This window comes from Ornithodoros turicata, chromosome 3 (genome assembly GCF_037126465.1).
Source record: "Ornithodoros turicata isolate Travis chromosome 3, ASM3712646v1, whole genome shotgun sequence".
Lineage (NCBI taxonomy): Eukaryota > Metazoa > Arthropoda > Arachnida > Ixodida > Argasidae > Ornithodoros > Ornithodoros turicata.
In genome coordinates this window covers 30,287,237-30,309,501 of record NC_088203.1, presented here as the reverse complement: position 1 = coordinate 30,309,501, position 22,265 = coordinate 30,287,237, and the positions used below count along the sequence as shown (strand labels likewise).

Below are 22,265 nucleotides of genomic sequence, written 5' to 3'. Positions count from 1 at the left end.
CTGAGCCCAATTTCACCCCGAATTTAGCATACTGGAAGTTTTTTCACCCGAATTCGCATGAATTTAGTGCACATGTTTATTTACCCGATTTTTACACCCCGAATTTAGAAAAAAATACTTCCCGAAAACTTCAGGCTCTAAATATAGTTGACACATTTTAATTCCAGAACTCCCTGGTTGCATCCTATTTGAGCCTGTGCGACATATTCCGACCTCGCTACTTTGTGCTGGAGAACGTCCGAAACTTTGCCTACGTGGAACAGCACCTAGTGCTCCAGCTCACCATCAAATGCTTGCTGCGTATGGGATACCAGTGCGCTTTCAACATCTTACAGGCTAGATCCTTCTGTCTGCCACAAGACCGCAAGAGGTAACACAGATTACAGTTTGTTTTGGGTGGGTGTAACCCTGGAACACCAGCAGACCCTAAGTATGCTGTATGTTCGGCATGACACTGTACACTTTCATCGGGTGATCACACACCTATTGAGATATGAGAAGCATGCAGGATGTAACCAACAAGTGATGTGGCCAACAAGCCCTGTAGGCTTAGGATGCTCATATTGGAAAAATGTACCGCTTAATTTTGAATATGTTGTTACGTTGTCGGAAACAGCAGCAGTGTGCAAAGTAAGGGGCAGGTGTAACGAAACCCCTAGAAGAGAGAGATGGGGAGAGATTTGAGACATTGGGTGAGTTGGGCCGAGGTAGGGTGAAATCTTGAGAGACGGAAATGCTGCAGTGATCAGAGTAATCATACAGGATAAATAGTTGGTGAACGCCAAATATTTACCTCCGGATTCAAATTTGAAAACACAGGGTTAAACCCGGTATTTCCCTGGAAACTGGTAGATGAGGAGGATCCACGCAGTCATCACAACTAACACAGAACTTTGGAAACTGTGTTGTAAACTCATAAATATGCTGATACAAACTGCCAAAACCGAGACCATGCCACCTCCTAGATGCATGGACTAAATATTGATACTCTACTGCTGTGCCATGTGTATTATGCTGAGTAAATCAAGAATGTATGCCTGATCCAATCTGATTCAACCAGAGTTGGCTTGAATCAGGTTAAGCCTGGTTACACCTGAATTCTTGAAGCAAAATATTAACCCGATATTTATTCCTCGAATATATATTGGTGGGTTCAAATCCTATCTCTTGCTGTGCTGTCTGAGGTTTTCCCTGGGTTTTCTGAAGACCTTCCAGACGAATGCTGGCACAATTCGCCCTGAAGTTGGCCCAGGACGAATACTAACCACCCCTGTCCCCCACTCTTTCCTGCTGTCCTCTCTCCATCTGTACACAGCTGTACGCCGCTCATAGCCAGAGTTGCTCCACGGTGCTAACACGGAATATAATTAGGGCCTGACTTTTTAGGGTTAAACCCGTATCCGCCCGATATTTACCCCCCGAACGAAATCTCTAAAATTCAGGTTTAACCCGAATCTACCCGAAAACATCCGGGTCTCGTGGCACACTCATAAGCGTCCATTAAAATAAAGTTTGATAACATTGCTAAACATTAGTTCCATGTTAAGACAAATTTTTAATAAACAAAAAAAATCACCCGAATACACCCGAATTCCTGACGACAGAATATGCTGTAACGGGATTTAACCCGAATACACCCGAATTTTCAAATGAAAAATATCACCCGATATTTACCCCCCGAATTTGGCCAAAAATAAAACCCGAAAAAGTCAGGCCCTAAATATAATATATGTGCATGCAGTGCTGCTGAGGAGATTGTTTAATATTGCCACTTGCAGTTGCCAGGAAAATGTTTCATCCAGACACTGTTACTACGGTGGAGCTTTGTGGTGTCAGTGCTAAGCCATCTTCTCTCTTATCCCTTTCCTGCATGGAGTGTCGACCAGGTTGTAAAATAGTGTTTTATCTCCTTGTAGGTTTTTCATAATTGCTGCAGCACCAGGAGAAATTTTGCCAAAGTTTCCGAAACCATGGTCCTGTTCCCGAGATCGATCGAGTCACTTGAAGGTTTGTGGGCAAAAGGTAAACAAAACTGAGGCAGACATTCAGGGCAGTCTTGATACCTGGAACACATATATATAGGGAGTGACTTTATCGGGTTAAATGCCTTTCTCAGATTCGGGGGGTAAAAATCGGGCGCTATTTTTAAATCTGTAATTCGGGGAGAAATGGGGCGATAATTGTGCATTCGGGTGTTATTGTTTCTCCTCTTGTCTATTAAGTCCTTTCCTAATCTCTTTCTTCTTTCTTTTTTTATTTTATTTTATTTGCGGAATCGTGACCTTCCAGCGGTAATCCCCGAAGGCATAGACAGTGTTGACACACATAGGTGTATTGCTGGGAATGTTAGTGACCCATTCTTACATGTGTTACACGTGGCGACCTTTGTTCGTCTTCATTGGAAACGTCACTTGAGGATTTCAAGTGACTGAAATTCGGGGAGAAATCGGGTTTAGCCCGAATTGGTCGGAGGTCAATTCGGGGGGGAATAACCGGGCGGAATCGGGTTTAACCCGAAAAAGTCACTCCCTACATATATATACTTCAGTGCGTTTGCAACAATAATTAGAAGACACAACAAAGGCAATGCATTTCCCAACTCTTGCTTGTTAAGAACCGAAGAAGTTTAATGTTCTGCACAGTCTCTGCCTGCTATTTGCTGTTCTAGAAACTTCGTGACTTCCAGAATAAAGTGCACAGGGGCCTTACTAACACATTCTTAACCCCCAAATTTTGTGAATGCAGTGCAATTCTTATACATCCTGCTAATTCAGTGCTGTCCTGTGAATTTGAACTCAAGGGGGGACCAGAAATTTGTTCAAACACAGTGCAGTTCGAACTAGGGGCAGTTGCACACAGCACCAGTACCTAACGGGCACGGTCTCTCTTGCCCCTCTCATAAAGTGTACCATTCGATTTCCCTTTGCTAAAAAAGGAATACGTACTGTGATTTTACGGGACAAAACACATCATGGTTATTAAATGTACTACAATTACTGCACGGCATACCGTGATCTGTGTTGGCAACAATAAGAACTGCTCTGTCTTCCTCTGGGAAAGTCTGATTCAATGCAGAAATCGTTTGCTTTTGCACGCGCGCGCGCTAGTGCACTGGTATAAGCAGACGGCTTTCTCGTACCGTTTCTCTCTGTTCTCAAGCAAGGGATACATATTCTAAGAAGTGGCCTACTTGCTGAGTTAGATCAGCAGTGTCAATCCTCAGAGACAAGTTAAAAGCAGCAGGCCAACCCCACCCACAAATCTGGATTTGTCCATCATTGTCGGACGCGGTCGCAGTACAGCTCCGACCAAAAATACATTACGCACACATCCATTGCACTCCGTGTCGCACACGGAGCATGTTTCGAAATGAAGTGTCACTGACGATGTACATGGAGAAGGAGTGCGTATTTATTACAAAAATGCATTAAGTGCTCGCAGAAAGAAAGCATGTGACTTAGCTTCTACGCATCCGATTATGCGCCACATTCTCGGAAGCCCCACAGTCAATGCAAGGACTACATTCTTGCATCCATTTCACTTCAAAGGAAACGGTTCAGTTCTGGTTCTGGAGTTCTGGAGACCAGTTTGAATTGCCAGTTATGATGAGTTGAGAATTGAGTTATGATGTGAGGTTCGTGCACAAATATAGTGGACTCCACCAAAACGGAACTTGTTTCACCTAAAGTGATAAAAAATTCTAATTGGCGATGCACTCGTCGGAGCATTGTGGGACTTTCGTCAATTACCTTCTAGAAACTTTTGCCACCATTGGGGAAGGCCTTGCAAATTTTTATTTGTGGGATTTTTTTCAATTGAACTTTGAAAATTGCCAAGCGAACCTCACTTTTTTTTTACAGAAATATGAAGTCTTCCACGCATAACCACAGACCCAACAAAAACTATGCACAGTATCACAACAGAAATGGTAGAAAAAAAATTTGTAAAAATTACGCTTTAGCCCCGCCTGCTTGATCTTCGCAAAGAAGCGCCTGAAATGTGCATTGAGAGGGGGAAGTGTCCCTGCCTTCATTTGGTTTGCCTTCTTTGTGATAAGAGTATTGTCACCAGCATCAAGGTCAAAGCGGGGGAAAGAAAGGTAAAACAAGAGGCGAGAACACTTTCTCCTCTCCGCACACCTTCTGTGCGCTCTTCTTTGCGGCAATCAAGCAGGCGGGGCTAAAGCGGAACTTTTACTAATTTTTTTATTACTATTTTTGTTGCAATATTGTGCATAGTTTTTGTTGGGTCTGTGGTTATTCGTAGAAGACCTCATATTTCTGTAAAAAAAAAGTGAGGTTCGCTTAGCAATCTTCAAAGTTCAATTGAAAAAATAAATTTTGCTCCATTCAAAATTGTCCAAAGCCTTCCTGCATGGCGGCAAAAGTTCCCAGGAGGTAACTGCCGGAAGTCCCACAATCCTTTGGCGAGTACGTCGCCAGTTGTAATTTTTTTTCACTTTAGGTGAAACACCCTGTGTATATAGCAAGGTACATGTACTCAGATTTCATGAAATGTAACTTTGTTGCAAAATAAGCAGTTTTTACTGCTGTGTGTGGCTGGAAAAAAAAAAGTTAAGAGCTATTGTCCTCACATTTAGGATTGCTTTTTTTTTTTTAAATAAAATATGCATGCATGCCAGATGCTTGGAAGAAATCCCATCCACCCTTCAATTGTCTACAATGAGAATTATTTTGACATTTTTTTATTTCACCAAAATCTTTCTGTTCTGCCTGGCAAATTCCACATTCTCCTCCTGCAGCCAGATCTCTGAGATTACCTGTGTCATCGTTCGCATCCTCATTCAGTGTGCGGGAAGTACGGTATCCTCGCCGTAACTTTGGTTGACTTTGGCACATCAACCTTTGTGGTTTCTATTTTTAATTTGCTTACACAATCAGGTCCCTGAATCTACAACATTGTCACGAGCAAGAGCACTTTATGTGGCTGTTTCTGCAGAGACTTCATGAAGGCATATGCAGGCATGTGTGAAGCTTAGCGCGGTACAAGTGACTGGGGGATTGGATTGCACTGGCTATGACTTGTGTCTGGGTTGTGAGATGCAAGTGGTAATTTTCCCAGGTCTACCAGCATCTGGGGTCATGCACTTTGCCTCGTTTACCCGAGACACGCAAAAACGGGTTGTAGCAATTATCCGAAGATTTTTGTCATTGCATACACGTATAGGAAATCAACCAAGGATTACCCTACTGTTCCATTTATTCATAATTTCCATTTAACTGAGTTTTGTTTAGCGAGAATCCACTGTATCAATTTTATGTAATGGTCAAGTAATGGTCATGAGGGTGGTGATGGTCATGTAGATAATGTTGTGGAACTTCCACTCTAAGAATGACTGGACCTGACTTCCGCAGCTCCCAAACACAACAAACCCTTTATTATGATGAGAAGTCCTTTGACTACAGCTCCCAGCGTTGCAGCAGTCTCCCAGAGCATCCGGTTCCCAGCAGCCCGGATTGCAGAATGCCCGAACGTGCGCTTCCGTCGCGCTGGTCAGCTTTTCTCGGCCTCATCTTTCACACTTGTCAAAAAATATGTAACATCCTCCCCCACGAAAAAAAAACGTTCACCAAGTCACTTACTGAGTAAACGTGTCTCTGACACGGTGGGGCCAGTCAGTGTGCGGCCGGCACTTCTGGGCTGATGTGTAGATGGGGGTCAGGAGTGGCCATGCAATCTTGTTCGAATAAACCGCTGCAAACGGTCATGTGAATTACCGTGCATTTTCTTTCATTGAAATAGAACACCCGGGCACCAGTTCGAATTAGGAGATTTTGAATTAACGTAATTGCACCGGTATTCATATAGTCAAGGTGGTGATGTCACATAACCTGGCAAATGACATTCCCCCCCCTCCCCCCCCCCCCCTCCCCCCCCCCCCCCCTCGAGGCAAGGCTCTGTTCATGTTGGAAGGTTTCACTTCAATAATTGATTGTATGCATTAAGGGGATAAGTCAAAAATCGCAAACTGAGAAAACTTCAAGTGAATGTGAAGGTAAAGTAATTGCAGCTAGGTTTCCTCGAATATTGCAAATGCACAGTGTGTAACATATATGTGTGTGTGTTTCTACTCTACATGCATGTCCTGTTTGCATCGTTTTTGGGTGTGTGACTTAACAGAAATTGAACAAAATCCAGGAGCATGGCATATCCCCTTTTTCAATGTCACACTGCATGCACAGGGTTATCGTGCAGAAAAAAAAAAAAAAAAGTTTTCACGAGTCGGACTTAGATGCTTGAACAGTGGACTTTTTTCACATGTGCGTCGTACCTTAGCGGCTCTCCTACGAACCATGCTTGGCGCGCGTCAAAACAAATCCACGTGGATAGCACAAGGGACCAAAACCGATCCGGAGTGGGGCCGACAAGGTCGCGCAATTTGTGCGGTCTCCCCACTGGTCCCCACTTCTGTCCATCTTCTGTCGTCCCCATAGTGCGCAATCTAGCTAATCCTCTCCGGCGCCTCAAGGTCATACGCATGCGCACAGGCCATTGTGAAAAAGGTCCGTTGTGGTGCCAAGTACACTGGAGTCACCTGTGCGTAGATTGGGCTTATCGTGCTGCTAAACGAACACAATCTTGAAAATGATGTCCTAGATGGCCAACATAATATGATTTAATAGCTTAGTGTACGCGTTTTTTTTTTTTTTTTATTACCAACACTCAGTAGCACTGCTAACACGGTCACATGAGGTAGGAAGAAAGTGTTTTTTGAGTCGAAGTTGATTTCTGCATCGCAGCCGAACTTAAGGTACACCATCTGCATGCATTTATAGAAAAGGGGCCTGATCTGACTGTCCATCCCATTGAACAGACATGCATTTCCCATTTTGTGACCCTCCTGTAACGGGTCAGTAAGTTGCAATACGGTCCTCGACGGGGGATAAGTCGACTTATCCCCTTATTGCATACAGAGGTTCAACTGTTCCCACATCTAATAGCAACCCTTATACTGCGTGACATAGGTTGAGGAGAAGAAAAGAAAGCAGAGTCTTGCTGGCCCTTTTGTGCACAATTTTTAGTGTCCAGGCTGAAAATGAATGCCATTCACCCTGGCAGCCAAATTGTGCCTGTCAATAACTACAACATCCCAAATTTATTTGCAGTATGAATTGAACACCTCTTTGAAATATGCCCCACTGCGAGCAGTAACGATCCGAGATGCCATCAAGGACCTGGCCTCGGTTGATACAAGAGGAGATGTTGCAGCAGCACCAGAACCTGTATCACAGTTCCAGCAGATCGTAAGCACTAATCTTGTTGAAGTTTGAGGTTTATCGTCACAAATTACATGCACAACCAAATCTATAATTTTTTCACTACCTGTGGAATCTCGTTAATACGTACCTACTCAAAGGGTAGCTCAGGATAAAATGTACAGGATGAATTTAGCAAAGGTTACACATTTTGATCGAGTCCTAAAAATACAACGTTTAACGTCTCTGGCGCTTCAAACTTTGCAGACTCAGTCATTTGCCTGAAGTTTTACCATATTTTTTTTGAAAAGCTATCACTTTGTAGAAAAAAAGTTTTTTTAGCAAAAAAAAGTGATTTTAGTTTCTCCTTGTGGTAGCGATTTATGAAACTGTTACGTTATTTGTGTTCTAATAAACTAATCGACCCCAAATATGCTTCAAATGTGATTTATGAAACTGGCTTCGCACTAGTGAGGCAACGTGAAGATTTTATCTTGGACACGTTGTCATTGTCTTCCTGCGGCACACCTCTTTCGCAAGTGCGCAATACCCGCATTTGAAGCGTGTTTGGGGTCGATTAGTTTATTAGAACACAAATAACAACTCTGAACATGTTTGATAACCAGATTTTTGCCCCGAATATAAGGGTACGTAAAACTTGTACCGTTGCTGTTCTTCCTGCTTCAGAACCAACTGGGAGGGATGGAAAAGAAATGGAATAGCAGGATGGTGGTATAAGGACAGGAAAACTGAGCATGAAATTAATGTGCCCTGCAGAAATTATGATGTTATTTGTTGTTTCACTCTTTCAAGGAACCCAGTCACTCAATGGCATGTCCAGCATTGAGTGTCAAGCTCATTTTCCACAACTCACAAACCTCCTACCCAGGAGTGTTGATATTTGCAGATTTAGTAGAACCTCTTTTTAGTCAACTGGCTGGGACTTGCAGATAATTTTACTATATCAGGTTTAGTTTCAAAAGAGTCATAAATGGAGCAGGACAAGCCATTGAGAGATTTATTACAGTGCAATGTACAAATAGGAACCCTGCAGTGTTAGAAAAATGATTTATAAAGGTCTAAACAATGATGTAATTCGAGCCGTGGACTTTGTATACATCACAAAAAAGTTCTTCAGGCTTGTCATATGTGCATGTGCCCTCATTCGCATCAGCAGAATGGAGAGCTCTCCTGATTGTGTGTAGGGCTGACAAGACCTCATGCCTTGAAGGAATGGGTTCAGGCTCTTCCTTCTCTGTTTCCTTGCAATTCCTTGGCAATTCCTTCAATTCCAATTGAGTGGATGGAAGCTATTGGCTGTTCCCCTTCTGGCTGATTGCAGCGTTAAAAAAGAAAAGAAAAAAACACAAGTGGCATGCAGCACCCCCAGTGTCATCAACATTACAAGATGGCGGGATCCGATGTACCGAACCCCACCATAGCCTCCTATATATTGATGATGCCTGCCTGCTGACCTCGAAACGGCCGTTCACCGCACTATGTGGGGGCGCCAGTTTCTCAGGATACACGGGCTCCTTCATAAGGCAGAGCTGTGACAACTTCGTCGGTAACTCAGGGCCAGTTCTCACTTGGCGACGCCCGACGCGTCGTCGTGAGCGGGCGGCGGAAATAGACGCGCATTTCCGGAGTCAGGAGAGGAGAGACGTCGAGCCAAAAAAACTGCCATGTCGAACTTCTTTCACGACGTCGGCGAGAGCTGCCGAGAACGACAGCTGGCGACCAATTAGGTGACACAGAAAGGCCACGCCTCCTGATTTCTAGTCTGCTTTGGACGACGGAATGCCACAGTGGTGGGAACATGAAAATCGTGCGCGCTGACGGGGCGGCAGAAATGCGCCCCTACTTCCGCCGCGTCGGACGTCGCCAAATGAGAACTGGCCCTCAAACGTGACACGTTGCCGTTGATCGCACTCTCCGAGTTCCCTCCCTCGCCAACCTCGGTAAAATTTAGGCTTTGTGAATCCCTTCTACCATGGAAGGGCAGCTGCGCTAGGCCAGGTGGTTAAGAGGCCTTTCCGGGCCACCACAGCTGTGCCGTGCTTTCAAGCGTATTTACAGTTCCCTATTAAGCGTGTAGGCCAGTTTTGACATAAATGTTTCCAGGTCTTGGACTGCACTCAGCTGTAGCATGTCAAAGCCATTAAATAATTTCGGTCCTGGTGTATGATAATAAAGCATCGTATCACTCATTAGAAATTGCAGCCTGCTGTACATTCGGGTGTAGAGAATTCTCTACGGCTTTCCACCAAGGCGGCTGAAGCTATGTGAACTCTGAAACGGACCGCCGACGAAGTTGCATTCTGGCTTTTTCTTTTCTCCTCTTTTGAATTGTTTATATTGCTTCATGACACTTTTCCAACTCTCCCTTCCAACTGTTTATTTTTGTGGCTTGTACAGACATGTAAGTGTATATGTGGGATGCTGGGAAACCCATGACTTGGGTGTTCCACCCACGGTGACCCGTACGCACCCTGTCTGGGCTGTCAGCACAGCCAGAGCGAATGAAACTTCTGTGACTATGGCATTGCTTCCAACGTCTGGATGTGTGACAATAGCTGGGCCCTTCGCCTACTTTGTGGCAGTATCCATCGTGCCAATTGCTCAAGTCTTAAGTGCATTGGCGAGTTATTCCACGTCCGTGCGCGTTAATCAGCGGAACGGGCAAGGTGTAGCATCACTGCACAGTGCTTGTAAGCTTTTACAGTGCGTGCTGTGCTTTGCGCAGAGACGACTGTCGCTCACACGAAGCTCTGCACCAAAAGCAAAAACGAGTGAGAAAGGGAGATCGAGATTAGATGTGAGGCAGTAGTCGAATACCCGAAAAAGGTCCGTCGTCTGCATCTGTGGAAGGTGGATTAAGATGACATACGAGGCAGGCGAGATGGTGGTCGGACTCCACGCAAACAGACAAACAAATACGAGCCTTAGTTTGGGCCGAGGGACATCAGAAATCAGCAAGTTCAAGCAAAATCCGAATTCTTTCCCAATTTCCCGAATTCAAGCTCCATTGTAATTCTTGTTGTTGTCGTCGAATACTTTAGTTGTGTTGGAAGGAATGTTGGTTGAACTGGGGTCCACTTTGGTCCACTTTGGTCCACTTTACCTGCACAAGCATCAGTGCCATCTGTTGGCCTCTCTCTCTCTCTCTTTGCATCATATCCACTTTACCTTCACCCATAGTCGTGGGATGACTGGTGTGACTAAAAAGTGAAAACAGTTGCCTTTCTCTTGCTGCTATGTGCAAAGCTTCACATCCAGCTGTTTCAGTTTGATCCAGCAATCTTTCAAATCTGATTGCTAAAAAAATCTCAATGTACAGCAGAGCTTCTTCGTATCACAGGCATCATGGACATACAGTTTCTATTTGTGTACCGTTCACCTTAAGTCCTTCTAACCAGTGCACCTATGTAAAAATACTTTATATGTTCTGCGTGTCCATCGCACTTGACTGCCTCTGTCAGCAGTAGTTCACTAGAATGTTTTCTTTCTCTGAGACTCTACTGGTAACCCACTTGTCAGTGATGAGCAGTTTCCTCATACATTATGTGCTTTATGCCCTTTGCCTAATGTTCCTGTACAGCAATAACAATGAAGTACATTGCCTTACCTTTCATGTTAAGATGAGCGGTGATAACCAAGGACTACTGAAGGACCACCACGCCAAGAAACTAAATCCACTTATTGAGGCCCGACTGCAGCACATTCCAAAGCATCCTGGAGCCAACTGGCAGCATCTCCCAGATATTGCGGTCCCACTTTCCAATGGCTCTATGACAGAAAAATTGTAAGGGAACTTAATGAATTAATGATTTTACGTAGGGGTGTGCGAATATTCGAATTCTCGAATTCGAATCGAATATCAAACGCTCGAACTATTCGATTCGCGAATCGAATATCCAATATTCGATTTTTCGAATATTCGACTATTCCATGAATATGTGCGACACAACCCGAAAGTGGGCTTCACCTGTAGCTTCCGTGCATGAGGTGAAGCCTCCTTTACGAAATTGCCCTTACTGCAGGACCAACACAGGCTGGACGGTGTTTAGTTTAAGATAACGTTATCCAAAGCTAGTTTTGTAGACATCGTCTGTGGAAGGGGCGGCGCACCTTCCATATGCAGTTTAGCGGTGCCGACAAGGGACTTTGATTTGATGTCTGTGAGGTTGCCTATAAAAAGGTAGGACTCTTGAATAATGACTACAGCCCACGAACAAGAAGGGTGCCCTAAAGATGTCCTTTACGTCTAAAATTTCAGTAGTGCAACTTCCTAGGGCGAGTGCAAAGAAACTACAGGGTGTTCATGGCAAAGCTGAGGCAGGATGCCAATTCGTTTGTTTCACAAATGGCCTGTGGTTGTCTGAAACAATTACAGCCTCATCCGTATAACATGCTACTGCCTGACATAAAATTTTGAAATCAAGGTAACCACTCCAGTACTCCAGTAAGTGAAGGCTCACCTGAAAAGCAGGAAGCACTATCATGTAAAATTAAAGAGTAGGGGCTTTAAACAGAAGAATTGCATGTCCCTTTTGTGACAGTTAATGCCAGAAAAATTACATTAAAGCCATAAGCTACAAAATGGAAACTTTTAGTGCGAAAGTCACATATTGTAAATTTTGCACGAATATTCGATATTCGATTCCGTATTCGGAATTTTTTCCCTCATTCGATTCGATTCGACTTAAAATATTCGGATTCGCACACCCCTAATTACGTAATGATTATGGTGAGGGCTATAAAAAATGTGAACTGAAAAAAACAAAAGAAAACTGATATGATTTACATCACCTGACAACTATAACTGTGGGTGATACCACTGTGGACTAATTTTGCCAAAATGGCACAGATTCAGGCGAGCTGGTGGATGAATTCCATAAGAAACCCATGGGAAAAACACAGGACTGGACATGAACCACCCAAACCAGCAGAATGTTTAATTAACAGAGAAACACGCATATATAACGACCAGGCGCAGGAAAAGGCGAGGATAAATGGAAAGTGAAACACAAGAGCAAAGGGGTTCTCCTGGGAGGGGGTTGGGGGAGAATTTTGAAATATCACGGTGGAATGCAATAGCGTAGCCAGAAAAATATTTTGGGAGGGGTTCTATAGGAACTTTACATGGGAGAGGAAGATTCTTCCCTCATTTCCCTCTCCCAAATGCACTACCAGAGGTCCCATTCTGGGAGGAATTTGAACACCCATCAGCATACTTGTGTTTTCTTCGCCCCAATTTGTATGGATGGATCCGACTCATACGACAGAACCTGATATTCATTTTTGTATCCCACATTCAAAAGAGAAGTACTATATACTTCTCTTTTGTAAACCACAGACGTCCTTGGATTCCCATGCAATATCCCAAAATGGCGATGCAGATATTCCTGGGATACACCTGAAAAACAGGAGACCAAATTTTACACACAATTTGATGTCTCCTGAATGTCCACAGGGGATCCAGTAGTCAGTGAATGGATGTATAGGGGACATTAGAGAAGACACATATCCAAACCACTCATGAGATGACGACGTCATGCTGATGTACATGGGAAGTACATATTTATTACCAAACGTATACAAAGGAAAAATAGCTAATGCTCAATGGCTGCACGTCGAGCATATGTTTACAATTTGATCGTGCACTCCCAGCCGAGTACAGCTGTTTCGTCCTACTTGGGACTCGTCAGCCCGACGTAGGGAAGTGACACGATCTTGGGTCGGCACTAACAGTGCGTATACATATGTTAAACATATGTTAATTATTACATGTTTGTCATCATGTGTGTTTAAATAAATGCCTCGAACATTAACAATAAGAAAAAAAAAAACAGGAACTATTGTGTGCCCCGCCAGCATTCGGCCACACTCCGACACACGGTCCACCAAGGCAGACCAGGTTAACAGAGATGCTCTCACCCTAAAAAGGAGAGCAGGCTCCCTTCCCCCACCCCTTTTTGCCTCGTGTTTAAACACATTTAAACACGAGGCGTTTATTTAAACGTATATATCCAGGCGAGGTCTTGGAGTTGTTCCTGTGATGCTCAACCATTGCCCAAAATCTCGTGTATGGGATCTTCCATGGATATCCCAGAGATCCACAGGCTGCTTTTTCCATTCAAATATCCTGCAGACATACCTAAGACATCTGTCATTTACAGGGTAAAACCTAACGTGAATGTTGTTCTGGGACATCCCATAGATATCGCATGGTTGTCCAGATATCCAGGACGTTCGTGACCTTGTAGAGATTCGCGACTTTTACACTGTAAACATATTTTCTTCACAATGTATTAATTTTCGCAAATTTTGTGACCGCTGAAAATTGCAAAACATTTCATTTGCAAAAACTGCTTGACGTTTATCCTGCAAAAGGTAACAGCCCTGGAACCGCGTAATTAAATTCTCGTGAATGACTGAATACACGATTTGCGAAAATTAATATATAACGAATAAAAATATGTTTACATTATTTGCCAGAAATCTCACGCTCGAGTCATGGTAGTGTAGATAGGGATCTTGCTTTATGCGTATAATTCTTTACCTTAGCAGGATTTATCAGTTACTTGACAAAGAACAGTGTCAATGCTGGTCCTCAAGCTCCAAACTTTTTTAACAGAGCCTACCACGATTTCGGCAATGGTGTGAAAGCGCTGTGCTGCTGCGCCGTGGGATCGCCATGCTTAAAGAGCATGTACTTCCAGAAGAACACGTTGCGTCCATGGAACCTCACCCACAAACTGGAAAGGGCAAAGGCCGTAGAGATGCGCGGAGATGACAGCAGGGCATATTCAAGGCTCGACTGGGACGGGCACGCCATTACACTTACCACTACTGGAGTTGGCAGCACGGTAAGAGACTGCACAAAGGCTCAAGACTTTAGGTTTTCAGACTTGTACTAAAAAAGGATTTAAAGAAAAAAAAACTTTAGATAGGTTGCCGTTGGGCTACCCTTCGTTGCAACTTTTGCTTCTGTCTGCGCAATATAGGTAGAGCCTGAAATTCTCGGGACATATTTTTTTTCTAAATTCGGGGAGTAAAAATCGGGTAAACAAACATGTGCTCGAAATTCATGCGAATTTCGGTGGAAAAACTTCCAGTATGCCACATTCGGGGAGAAATCTGACTCAGTTACTCAAAATAACGGTACTGGTTTGGTACAAACGGTGATTTAACTACATTTTCTGCTAAAGAAGTTAGTGTGCATTCCTACAAACGTCTGAGTGAGGGCAATTTGTCAGGTAAAGATAGGGTTTCACCCTGAAGAGGCAACCTTCAGCTCGGGGTGCAAATTCGGGGAGGCATGCTTTCAGAGTGGTGAATCCCACTGGTGTTTCCCTTTTCCTTCCTTTTATACAACAGGCTGGGCGTTAAAAGGGAACAAGAGTGATACAAGAGTGAGTGTATAAAGTTAAAGTTGGCGAGATAAGGCGAATTTGAGCCTGAAGAAGATTATTGTACGTGGTGACTAGTCGTGTTCAACTTAAGAAGGAGGAGAAATCTAGTCCGTCGGCTTTCAAAATATTAACTGCGCTGCATATAAGATGGATGGACACAGAGAGGTAATTTTTTGCGTCCCTTGTTAGTATGCCTGCCTTGTGTTTCTTTAGCACCTCTTTCAACGTTTGGGTGGTTTTAGTGCTTCCACTATGAAAAATCTGTTGCTCACCAGCAGCTGTTTGTAACTCTCTCCCCTTTCCAGCACGGCTGCATTCATCCAGACCAGGACAGATTTCTGACACCACGCGAACGTGCACGTGTGCAGGGTTTTCCCGACAAGACTGCCTTTGTGGGTTCCATAACCGACAAAAACAAGCAGGTAACCTGTCCCACATGTTCTTGAGGAAACACTGCATCGACCCATAAGAAGCATGATGCGGGCATTCTTGAATAATGTGTTCTTTGGTGCATCTTCCCGATTAAGGTGTGAAATTCAGAAATACCTGCAATTTTTAGGTCAAATTTCAGGCAATGTTTAGGTCAAAATGTTATGCAAAAGTCCTGCACCAAAAACTGGACCTCCAAAACGGCCTCCAAAGCAGCTAAACCATGGAGGCTATGAGGCATAATTACAGCATGCCACAAATATTGTTTGGCGACTGACATGCCGGTCATAGTGCTGTCATATGATATGATGGGTGTGATTATGACCTTCGTAGTCACTGCACCAAAAAAGTCCCAATTGTCAACATCATCATCATCATCATAATAATAATAATAATAATAATATGATGGGCGTGATGAGCTTCCTAATGAATTAATGGATTTGCACTCAACCGTGCGAATTCAGCCGCCAATACAGGCTCTGGACAATTGGCTCTGAGCACTGCACATTCAGCTATTGTATTTGTCCAAAATGCGATACACGTTCTGTGTTTATTTCCCACCCCAAAATTCTCTTTTCAACCCGATATTTTCCCGTATAGCCCGATTTTATCCCCCACCAGATTTTCAGACCACTTAGAATCCCAAAACACAAGCCTCTACATATACATGAGTCCCATGCTAATCCCGGTGAAGCCCATCTTTGCCACCACCACCACCCGATTTGTGTCATTGGCACTTCGGGTGAAAGCCGGGCAACCCTGAGGTTGCAAGTCACCGATGTGCAACCACAGGCACTTAAACGGTGCAACCCTGTTAATTCGAAATCTCCTAATTTGTATTGACGCTGACGCTCGGGTCCTGGCAAGGTCATGTGTATTTCAGTGTAAAATGCACACTGTGTGTGTGTGCGGTAATTCGAACATATTAAAGGAGCACAGAAAGTGCTTCAGTCACGACCATATTTACAAACCAAGCCATTAACCTGACTGCTGAAACGCACCATGCAGAGTGATTCACTTGACAGATGCATACATATCGCGAAATACGATGTTGAAAATCGCGACCGTGCGCAATGGTGGCAATGCCTGCAACTAGCCGCCAGAGTCGTTTTGACGTCACTGCGGTGCAACCCGTTAACTGGTTTGCTTGTTTGGAGAAGCGTCGTCTGCTACACAGAGAGGAGAACTGGGAGTAGAAATGGAAAAGAAAAAAAAAGTGAGAAGAGCGCCGGCCCCGATTGGAGACATTCTCTCTTGTAACCACGATGACATCACAATGCTCCTCCTCCTCGTTTCGGCCTGCAGAGCGAGTCGAGCGGGAACACGCGTTACTATGTTCGGGGAGTTTTATTTTCTAAGAAAATACTACTGCGTACAGAGAATTTTATTTGTGTTAGTTGTCACATCAAGTTACATCCTTTCGTAATTCACCAGAAAGAGAAGATCTTTTGGATGGCTTCCTGGGCTCTTTTAACGTGCGCTATAATTTATTCGAGTGAGATTTCCTGGCGGCGCCCAACTCCTGACTATGTGTGGCGGCTGAACCGCTGCTGGTTGTCAGAGACACCTTTACTTATGAAATGCTAAGATTGATTGTTACTTATTATAGGTCAATTTTATAAAAGCAATGCTTCTACCAGAAGAAAGAGGAGCAAGGAACAAATCACCGTTAATAGTGTACGGAAACGTGATCACCACAGAACGATTGTGCTTACTCGCCTTTGCCAAATCAAGCAACCCTCACTGTTTTAAGAGATCGAGATCCTTCCTCCAGACAACACAGCCAAGAAAAAGGCAGCAATTCGCTATTTTCTCATGTGAGGTCACAGATATTCACATTCGCGGGGTTTGCGATGGGGTTGTACTTAAAGCCCCAAGTCCAATTTTTCTTTCGGTACGTATGAAAGATTTTGCTTGGCTGCGAAAACTTCAGGCTCTACATATATGTAGAGCCTGAAGTTTGGGGGAAATATTTTTTTCTAAATTTGGGGGGTAAAAATCGGGTAAATAAACATGTGCTCAAAATTAACGCGAATTCGGTTGGAAAAAACTTCCCATATGCTAAATTCAGGGAGAAATCGGCCTCTAATAGGGGCAAAAAAAAAACTCTACTGCTTTGGTGCATATGCTGATGCAATTGCATTTGCTGCCAAACAAGTTGGTGTGAATTCCTGCAGACGTCTCAGTGAGGGCAATTGGGGTAAATGGGCTGGGTAAAAATCGTGTTTCACCCTAAAGAGGCAGCCCTCAATTCGGGATGCAAATTCGGGGAAGAATTGGGTTAGACCCTAAAACTTAAGGCTCTACAAACAAGTTAGTGTGCATTCCTACAGACGTCTCAGTGAGGGCAATTGGGGTAAATGGGCTGGGTAAAAATCGGGTTTCACCCTAAAGAGGCAACCCTCAATTCGGGATGCAAATTCGGGGAAGAATTGGGTTAGACCCTAAACCTTAAGGCTCTACAAACAAGTTAGTGTGCATTCCTACAGACGTCTCAGTGAGGGCAATTGGGGTAAATGGGCTGGGTAAAAATCGGATTTCACCCTAAAGAGGCAACCCTCAATTCGGGATGCAAATTCGGGGAAGAATTGGGTTAGACCCTAAACCTTAAGGCTCTACAAACAAGTTAGTGTGCATTCCTACAGACGTCTCAGTGAGGGCAATTGGGGTAAATGGGCTGGGTAAAAATCGGGTTTCACCCTAAAGAGGCAACCCTCAATTCGGGATGCAAATTCGGGGAAGAATTGGGTTAGACCCTAAACCTTAAGGCTCTACAAACAAGTTAGTGTGCATTCCTACAGACGTCTCAGTGAGGGCAATTGGGGTAAATGGGCTGGGTAAAAATCGGATTTCACCCTAAAGAGGCAACCCTCAATTCGGGATGCAAATTCGGGGAAGAATTGGGTTAGACCCTAAACCTTAAGGCTCTACAAACAAGTTAGTGTGCATTCCTACAGACGTCTCAGTGAGGGCAATTGGGGTAAATGGGCTGGGTAAAAATCGGATTTCACCCTAAAGAGGCAACCCTCAATTCGGGATGCAAATTCGGGGAAGAATTGGGTTAAACTTAAGGCTCTACAAACAAGTTAGTGTGCATTCCTACAGACGTCTCAGTGAGGGCAATTGGGGTAAATGGGCTGAGTAAAAATCGGATTTCACCCTAAAGAGGCAACCGTCAATTCGGGATGCAAATTCGGGGAAGAATTGGGTTAAACCCTAAAACTTCAGGCTCCACATATATATGTGCATGTACACATCACGAGCAATGACTCCCCAATCATCAGCATCAAATAAAGTTGTTGTTGTTGTTACATGAAGGTACAAGCCAGAACAAAACACATGCACACTGATTATCTGATTTTCAGTTTGCAGCGGATTTCAATAATGTGCCGATGTCTTCCTGTTCAGATTGGAAATGCAGTGCCGCCTCCACTTGCAGCAGCTGTGGGCTATGAGATTGTAAAGAGTCTTGCTGCATCACAGGAGGAGAGGACAGGGTGCTGCTTTTCACACTAACTATACTGAGGACACTTTCTACTAGTGCTATTTTATTTTAATCATATTTTTACTCGCTATCATCCATTGTTTTTATATTGCCAAGCACTGTCATTGAATGCCTAGACTCATTTTGTTGTGCCATTTTGCGGAAGCTGCAATTTACTTTGTACTTGTACGCGATAATGAAATCTGCAGTGTATCCCGGTTAAAGATCATGTGGCCTTAATCAATCAATCAATCAATCATGTCACACTTAGAATGCCGATTTTGATTATTATTGACAACCAAAGTATTTTCCATGGTATAATTTAACACTGTTTGAAACTGTTTCATCCACTGGTAGGCCACAGTGACAAAGTCTAGTCTACATAGCTCATTTACCGAGTACATTCTATCATTTGTGCTTCACATAAACGCATTTCTGCACAACTCACTTGTATTTCAAGTATGTCTGTGTCTATACAATATAGCTATCCTATCACGGCCCATCATTGATGAAAACGTAAAATAGATCATTGCAAACAAACGATCATGCTCAGAGCTTCCTTCATATCGAATCAAGTTTCATTAATCGTACCATAATATCTGTGTTTGTATGCTTTTATGCTTGCTGCAACATGTTTTAATGATGGCTGATGTAGCTTATTTTCTGCCATTGGTGTGTGACAAGGACAACCACATGTAACTGACATTTTTAAAGCCCATGCCTGTCCGTAGGAAACTTTTAGACTGCTCAGAAGCACCTTACCTTGTGTGTGTGTACCTTGTGTGGCTATTATTTTTTTATAACCTTTTGAACTTCATGAATTTACTGCACTTAATACTATGTTTTTTGATTACTAAAACAATGTTTAATGGAAATAGGTGAGGTAAAGTTTATGCTTGAATATGTGCTGCCTTTCCTGCCGATGGTATTATGTCAATGACGGTTGAGAAATGCTATTCCAACTTTAGAAATGCAGGTGCGGGTGTTGTTTTAGATTAAATTTATTTTATTCCTTTGCTCGTCCTGCCTATTCATGGGCAGAGGGAACATTAAAATTGAATTGAAATAAATTCTGTCAAATGGCTGTTCCTGGCCGTTCGAGATTGATTCTGTCTAGTGCTGTGACATATTGCTGCCTATAGAAGTAGCTTGTTTTGTGTTGTAACTTGTGCTTGAAATGTTTATACTATATATATATTTGATGATCTGAGTTATATTTGTGATCCTGATTATATTTAGAGGTTTTACTAGTATACTGTTATAATGTGGTTGAACTGTCAAATCTAGGACAACATTTCTTTCAGTATAGTGCCTTCAATACTAAGTCAATGCATGTAGAGGCCAAACAATGTGCTGACAGTGCCATAATTAGTTTGGAAGCAGATAATATAGCTACTTAGCTGTTCAATTAACATTTTGAACCTGCCTGCTTTTAGAATATAGAAAATAAATAAATAAATAAAACAGCGAAACACAGAATGCACCTTGCATTGAAGAACAAGATGGGAAAATTTCCACTGTAATAATTACCACAGCCCTGTTTTACCCTTAGTTATTTAAGAGAAACAAGGTTTAAAGATAGTTACGTTTTGTGTTAGACACCATAGGTTTTCTTAACACCAGAATTGTAGGCAAGGACAGTGGATAAAAGCAATACGTGCTCCTTTGTAAAGAAGACAGGCTTTGTATTGTTCTCTCTGGTAGCGGTCAGAATGAGTTAATTTGCATAAGAGATGTTCCACAAAACATGGACGTGTCTTTCTGTTTGCACGTTTCATGAAGTGCTTTTTGTTATGGTTCAGTGACACATGCCCGTGTGCAATAGTATTTCTCTCTAGTAACTGCATGAAGAACTTTTGGTGCTATTTTATGAATACTGTACCCATTTTACCAAATATTTAACTGACGCTTGCAGTCTCAAGAATCTGTGTGGGAGTAGTTTTCAGAATGTTTGTGGGTGCACGCAGGTGTGTGTATGGGGGGGCCATGCGCACCTTTTCCTGTAAGACAGCTGTGATATGGGATTATTTCGATGCAGGCCACTACTTTTGCTTCTAAAAGATAATTTATTGCAAATTTTGTTCAGTGATGATTATGCTAAATTGTGCATTGTAGAGGAATACAAAAATAATCTATTTTACAATGATGTTACACGTAATGTTGGCCCTATATTACATTACCAATCTGAGTATCTCATGTCTCAGCAGGACAAAGTTTATCTTGTCTGGTTCTTGCATAGAGGTGTACAAAGATTACAGTCTGTCTCAGCTTATCTGGAGATAAGGGCTATGGCTCTGTTTGCCTTATCTTTGTGTGATGGCCCTCCATAAACCCTTCTGATAACAACTTTCAGAGCACCCTGTTTTGAGCTTGTCTCATAGGATGGCGAGTGAACATAATTATATTGCAATATTAAACAGTGTTACACTTGTTAAGAAAAAAAAAAATCTGGATTTTTGATTAACCCACGATTGTTTAAACAGACGTTATTTTGCGAAATGTGTATATATATATATATATAGGCTACAAGTAACGAAGAGGCTTGGGAAGCCGTATAAGGATTAAAAGCAGTTGCTACTTTATTACATTAATAATTAAGGGGAGTTACTAGAAATAGATAGTTACAGTTAGGGGTCAACGTTTCTGCAGTCTGCGCTACCTTCACCAGTCCTGTTACTTCAAAAGGTCTGACTCTTTCGGGTTAAATGTCTTTCTTGGAGTCAGAGTCGAGGGGGGGGGGATCTAGTGCTATTTTGAAATATGAAATTTGGTGCGAAATTGGGTGCTATTGAAACAATCGACTATCAGGTTTCTTTTTCATTGTGTCCAGCAAGTGGCCCATAGTTAGAGGTGCACATATTAGTCAAACATGCATTCTTCGCAATCTGTAGTCACAAACACCACATCATGTCACGTTAAATGTGCTTTGTATAGTTTGTTGCTGCACTCAGATAATATCTTCATCAGACGTGTACACTTATTGCTACTAAATCGTGTAAGTGGTTAGAATTCAGGGAGAAGTCGGGGTTTTTCCAAATTGGTCTGAAACTGCTTCGGGTGGGAACAATATGGTTTGCATGAAAACGTCGGACCTTAAATGTATATTGTACATGCTAAAGGGTTTGGTGCGTACCTGGACTTAAAGATTAGTGTTTTTGAATGTTACTGCCAATGTAATTGCATCTTTTTACTCTTCTTTTTCCCATAAAACATTGTATCAGGAAGTGCACTCATTGTTGAAGGCAGCAGAAACGTCTGTGCAATCGTTTAACACGGACTTGAACACATGAAGTTACTAGTATTGAGGTACAGTATTTTAGGAGGTTTTATATTGCAAGTGTACAGCAGTTTTTTTCAACATGCTATGTACAATATGCTTCACTGGAAAGTGAAAGTAAAATTGATCATTCTGCAGTTTCTGGTGCTGTGCTTTGCCTTTAACAGGGGACTGTATATTAATGCGCATTCAACATATATTCTCATGTTCAAGAAACAAACAATGGTGAAAAATGTGCATTTCTGCTGCCCCTGCTTCAGGTATGCCTGGTAAGGGAAAAAAAAAAGAAAATAACCGCTCCTTCATATTGCCTTTACGTTATTATTAATCATTCGCACCTGTCACGTGCTTTCAGCATAACTTTTTTTATAGAAGCTTGATACCCTTATCAGCTTCACGAACGCCAAAGAAAAATGTAACATTGACTATGCTCGCTTAGC

The 22,265-nt window shown here is 42.8% G+C and overlaps 1 protein-coding gene across 1 annotated transcript in view; it reads left to right on the top strand.

Annotated features, from left to right (window-relative positions):
- The window catches only part of LOC135388364 (DNA (cytosine-5)-methyltransferase 1-like), a 101,956-nt gene extending 79,994 nt beyond the window's left edge, over positions 1-21,962 (top strand). Inside the window, exons 29-35 of the mRNA XM_064617883.1 lie at positions 168-370; positions 1,917-2,022; positions 7,128-7,265; positions 10,859-11,022; positions 13,858-14,089; positions 14,941-15,057; positions 18,473-21,962. Coding sequence (XP_064473953.1) covers positions 168-370; positions 1,917-2,022; positions 7,128-7,265; positions 10,859-11,022; positions 13,858-14,089; positions 14,941-15,057; positions 18,473-18,580 — 1,068 coding nt within the window. The 3' untranslated portion in view covers positions 18,581-21,962. The remainder of the gene's footprint in view (positions 1-167; positions 371-1,916; positions 2,023-7,127; positions 7,266-10,858; positions 11,023-13,857; positions 14,090-14,940; positions 15,058-18,472) is intronic.
- The last annotated feature ends 303 nt before the right edge of the window (positions 21,963-22,265 follow it).